At 37.4% G+C, this 3807-nt stretch overlaps 1 protein-coding gene across 1 annotated transcript in view; it reads right to left on the bottom strand.

Annotated features, from left to right (window-relative positions):
* Positions 1 to 3807, bottom strand: part of NBAS (neuroblastoma amplified sequence) — a gene marked incomplete at both ends in the record, with an annotated part of 71699 nt that overhangs the window by 9826 nt on the left and 58066 nt on the right. The window contains one exon of the mRNA XM_010132883.1: positions 1195 to 1308. Coding sequence (XP_010131185.1) covers positions 1195 to 1308 — 114 coding nt within the window. The remainder of the gene's footprint in view (positions 1 to 1194; positions 1309 to 3807) is intronic.

The raw sequence follows: 3807 nt of genomic DNA, 5'->3' as shown, positions 1-3807 counted from the left end.
GGAAAGAGCTGTACAGCAATCTTGTCTTACGAACCAATATGGAGATAATTTTTTCAGAAATATTGCAAACTAAGAAAAGAGAAGTTATCACTGTTATTCTATTTTTAATACAGAACAAGAGATTACATGCAAAATGAACAAATTTGTAAAATGAATGTAGCTACCTAACATGGTACCATGCCCTCCCCTCTTCTTTCATATAGCAGCGCTACGTAACAGGAGCGCTGAGCTTACCAGAGTCACAACACTTCCAGTGATTCCTTCCCTTAGGACCTAGACATCTCAGGAGGTCAACAACCTAACTTCTGTAACTCTGTTCATAACCTCACCCAACCCCCTGGAGTATCTCACTCCCTATGTATAATACCATGCCAAAACTGTCAATACTAAGCTTCCTGAAAACGTATGAAAAAATTCTTAAATGAATTAACAAATAGATAAGAGGAATTAGCCAGGCATGCATCAGTGACAAAGTCATAACTCCTTGATTTTATATACCACACTACATGAAATATGAATTTATATTTATTTCTACATTCTATTTCTACATCATAAAAATACAGCAGTATTGTATTTGCAGTTGCATTGATGAAACATTTTTTTCAAAAATCGAAAGGTCGAGCCAGAAACTTTAAAACGGCTATCAAAACCAAAAACAAAACCCAACCAACTTATATCCTTAAGATTCAATCCTTGAAGATGTTCAGCTCTTCATACAAATACTCAACGCATTCTTTTTTGTGTACAAAGGAGATAGGCTTTTGTCTGTTTCATGTAACAGCTAAGTTTATGCATTACAGATGACTTTACCACTCCTCCAACTTAAATGGAACTATTATTAAGTCAAACTACCTTATTTGACAGAGATAATAAGATTTACTGGAATTTTAGTATTACCAATTAACTGTAAGACAAAATATTCTCAGCCACAACTCCTCCAATCTGAAATGAGCTTTTACTTAAAAATCCAGATTAGGCAAGGCTGTTCTTATTTTAGGCATTATTGACAGTATCAGCTGTTTCATCAATAAATTATTTCATTCACGTAAAATGTTTTATTCCTCCTGAATGATTGCTCTTCCAGATGACTTTTTAGTGATACCTTTGAACACACTTTCTAATGATCAACTGAAATGAAAGCATAACACAAATGCACGCTGCATTGCCATTCTATGTCTTATTAACACAGCTTACCTGCAACCCTTAGCAAATTTGCAAGTCCCAGGAGCTTAGCAGACTGTTTATAGTTTGTTGACATCTGAGCAAGACAGTCCTTGATGAGACTCAGTCGATCCGAACATAAACGCACTGTTGAAAGAAAAACTGGTGTTAGGGACTGTACAAATGACTCCTGTTGCTCTATTTCTGACCAAACTATGTAGGCACAGAAACAGTGCTAGGGGGTGTAAGAATGCAAACACAACCTGAAAACTGGCCCAAGGTTACCTGCATGCAGAGCTTCAATTATACCTGTATATAGAAAGTTAAAATAACACTACAATATATGCAGCCGCAGTCACTAGCAAGTAGGAGGGAGGAAGAAGAGGGAGACTGATCTGAAACTTACGTTTGTTTCAGGTTTTCAGACTCAATGTTTTTCAATTGATATGACTAATCACAGGCCTTTATAAATTTTTTTAAATGCCAGTATTTCAACATTCTCAGAAAGACTGCTAAAACGGACATTAACTTCCATTCAAATGTTCTAAATAACTAATATTTCATGCCACATTTTACTTTAGGGTGAACTTGATACATCACAAGGACTGAAAGAACTGTCACAGGCCAAATCTTCAGGCTGTTTTAACTTACATAAATATTTTCTGAGCAAGTGGAGGGACAGCCTGCAAACCACCAGGCTGAGTCAACCATATCCTGAAAAGCTTATAGTTAGTCCTGTGTTTCAGAAAAGATTTTACCAAGAATTAAAATATTACCTTAACTGTATAATTTAATATCATGAACCAGTTTTGGTGCTTTATTTAGCTAGATAGTGGGTGACTAACTTCAGACTGCTGCTTTAAAAAGGTAACGTTTTCATACCATGCAAATTCTCTGAACGCAGAGGAACAGCATGCAGATCATCCACGTAACACTCAGTAAGACACTAATGTCTGCATGGGGGATAAACTCTGCATTAGCATATTGGGCTTAAAACATATGGTATTAGGCTTCTCCGTAAGAGCAGAGAAGAACTCTCATAATGAAAACTCTATTAGTAAGTTCTGGAAATCAAATCAGAGTTAAATAAATCAAGAATGGAGGAATGGAAAAGGTTACAGTTTTAGTTTCATTTTTAGTATTCTATTAAACACATCTATTAGCACACAGCAGTAGAATGTTTTCTTGCACTGGTTGTATGAGCAAGATTTTTTTAAATACCTAACACAGCTGAACGTAAACTGAAACAATACCACGGGTCAAACACTTTCATTAAAGATGGACCTTTCTTCACCTTTTATGTTAATAAGGAGTCTCCAAACTAGACTTTATTAAAATACATCATAACAGTAGTTCACAACCTTAACTGCTGAGTTTGCTAAAAATAAAAGTTGGGTGGGAAGCTCTACAGAAAGCTAAACTTAAAAGTGCAAATAAAAGTCTACTGCTAATTCTTACTGTGGGAATAACTGATCCTTAATGTGATTTTAATGACATTCTATCCACATAACTAACCATTTAAAGGCTTTCACTAAAAACTTTCAAATTTAATTTTAATCTTATTAATTTGATTTACATGAAAGATACTGAAGAAAGGATACGTCTTGACCATTAATGAAATTACAGGCATGATTTCACATACTCTAATTAATCTAGATCAGTTGTATTACACATCTTGTTATTATAATATTATTTTGCCACTTTTTAAAACGATATCTTTATGTTCATACCAAAAAAGATTTTTAAAATGTGTAGTTTTCTACAGGCTGAACAAACTCATCAAAAACTACTTCTGCTCTAGAAGTCAACAGTGCAATATTGCACGCTCTAAAAACCAGACTTATTTTCAGTCCAGAAATGGTAAGATTTCTGAATATAACATGTGCAGCATCACTTTGAAGGAATAATTGGAAAAAAGGGAACACCAAAGTAAAGTAACAACAGTCACTTCATTTGCCACAGACCCACAAGTGCTTTCCGTAAATACCAGCATTTCTCTGCACAGTGCCAGAAATAAAGCACTACCATCAGCACACTGCATTGGTACTCAGTGCTCTTCTCAGCCAGTTCTTCTAGAGTACTTCCAACACCAGTGTTCACGCAGCTTCACACAGTGGCCCACATACCAGAAATTCAAACTTCACTGAAAGCAAGTAGATGAGCTTTCTGTATTTCTTTCACTTAGCAAAGTGGGGGGTTTGTTAATAAAGTGATTGGGTTTGCATGGCAAGGTTTTGGTAGCTGGAGAGCTACAAGGGTGGCTTCTGTGAGAAGCTGCTAAGCTGCTAGAAGCTTCCCCTATGTCTGACAGAGCCAATGCCAGCCGCCTCTGAGTTGGACCCGCCTCTGGCCACAGCTGAGTCCATCATTGACAGTGGTAGCACCCCTGTAATAACATATTTAAGAAGGCTGGGGGAGAGGGACAGAGACAACATGACTGTGGCCAAACAGTAACCAGAGGAGAGAGGATTGAGAACATGTGAGAGAAACAACTCTACAGGCATCAAGGTCAGTGAACAAGGATGGGCAGGAGGTGCCAAAGCACAGACTTCCCTGCAGCCTGTGGTGAAGACCATGGTGAGGCAGGCTGTCCCCCTACAGCCCACAGAGGTAATGGTGGAGCAGATAACCACCTGTAGCATGTGG

The sequence above is a fragment of the Buceros rhinoceros genome, unplaced genomic scaffold (assembly GCF_000710305.1).
Source record: "Buceros rhinoceros silvestris isolate BGI_N320 unplaced genomic scaffold, ASM71030v1 scaffold13213, whole genome shotgun sequence".
Taxonomy (NCBI): Eukaryota; Metazoa; Chordata; class Aves; order Bucerotiformes; family Bucerotidae; genus Buceros; species Buceros rhinoceros.
The sequence above is the reverse complement of the archived record's forward strand: the minus strand, read 5'-3'. Positions and strand labels throughout refer to the sequence as shown.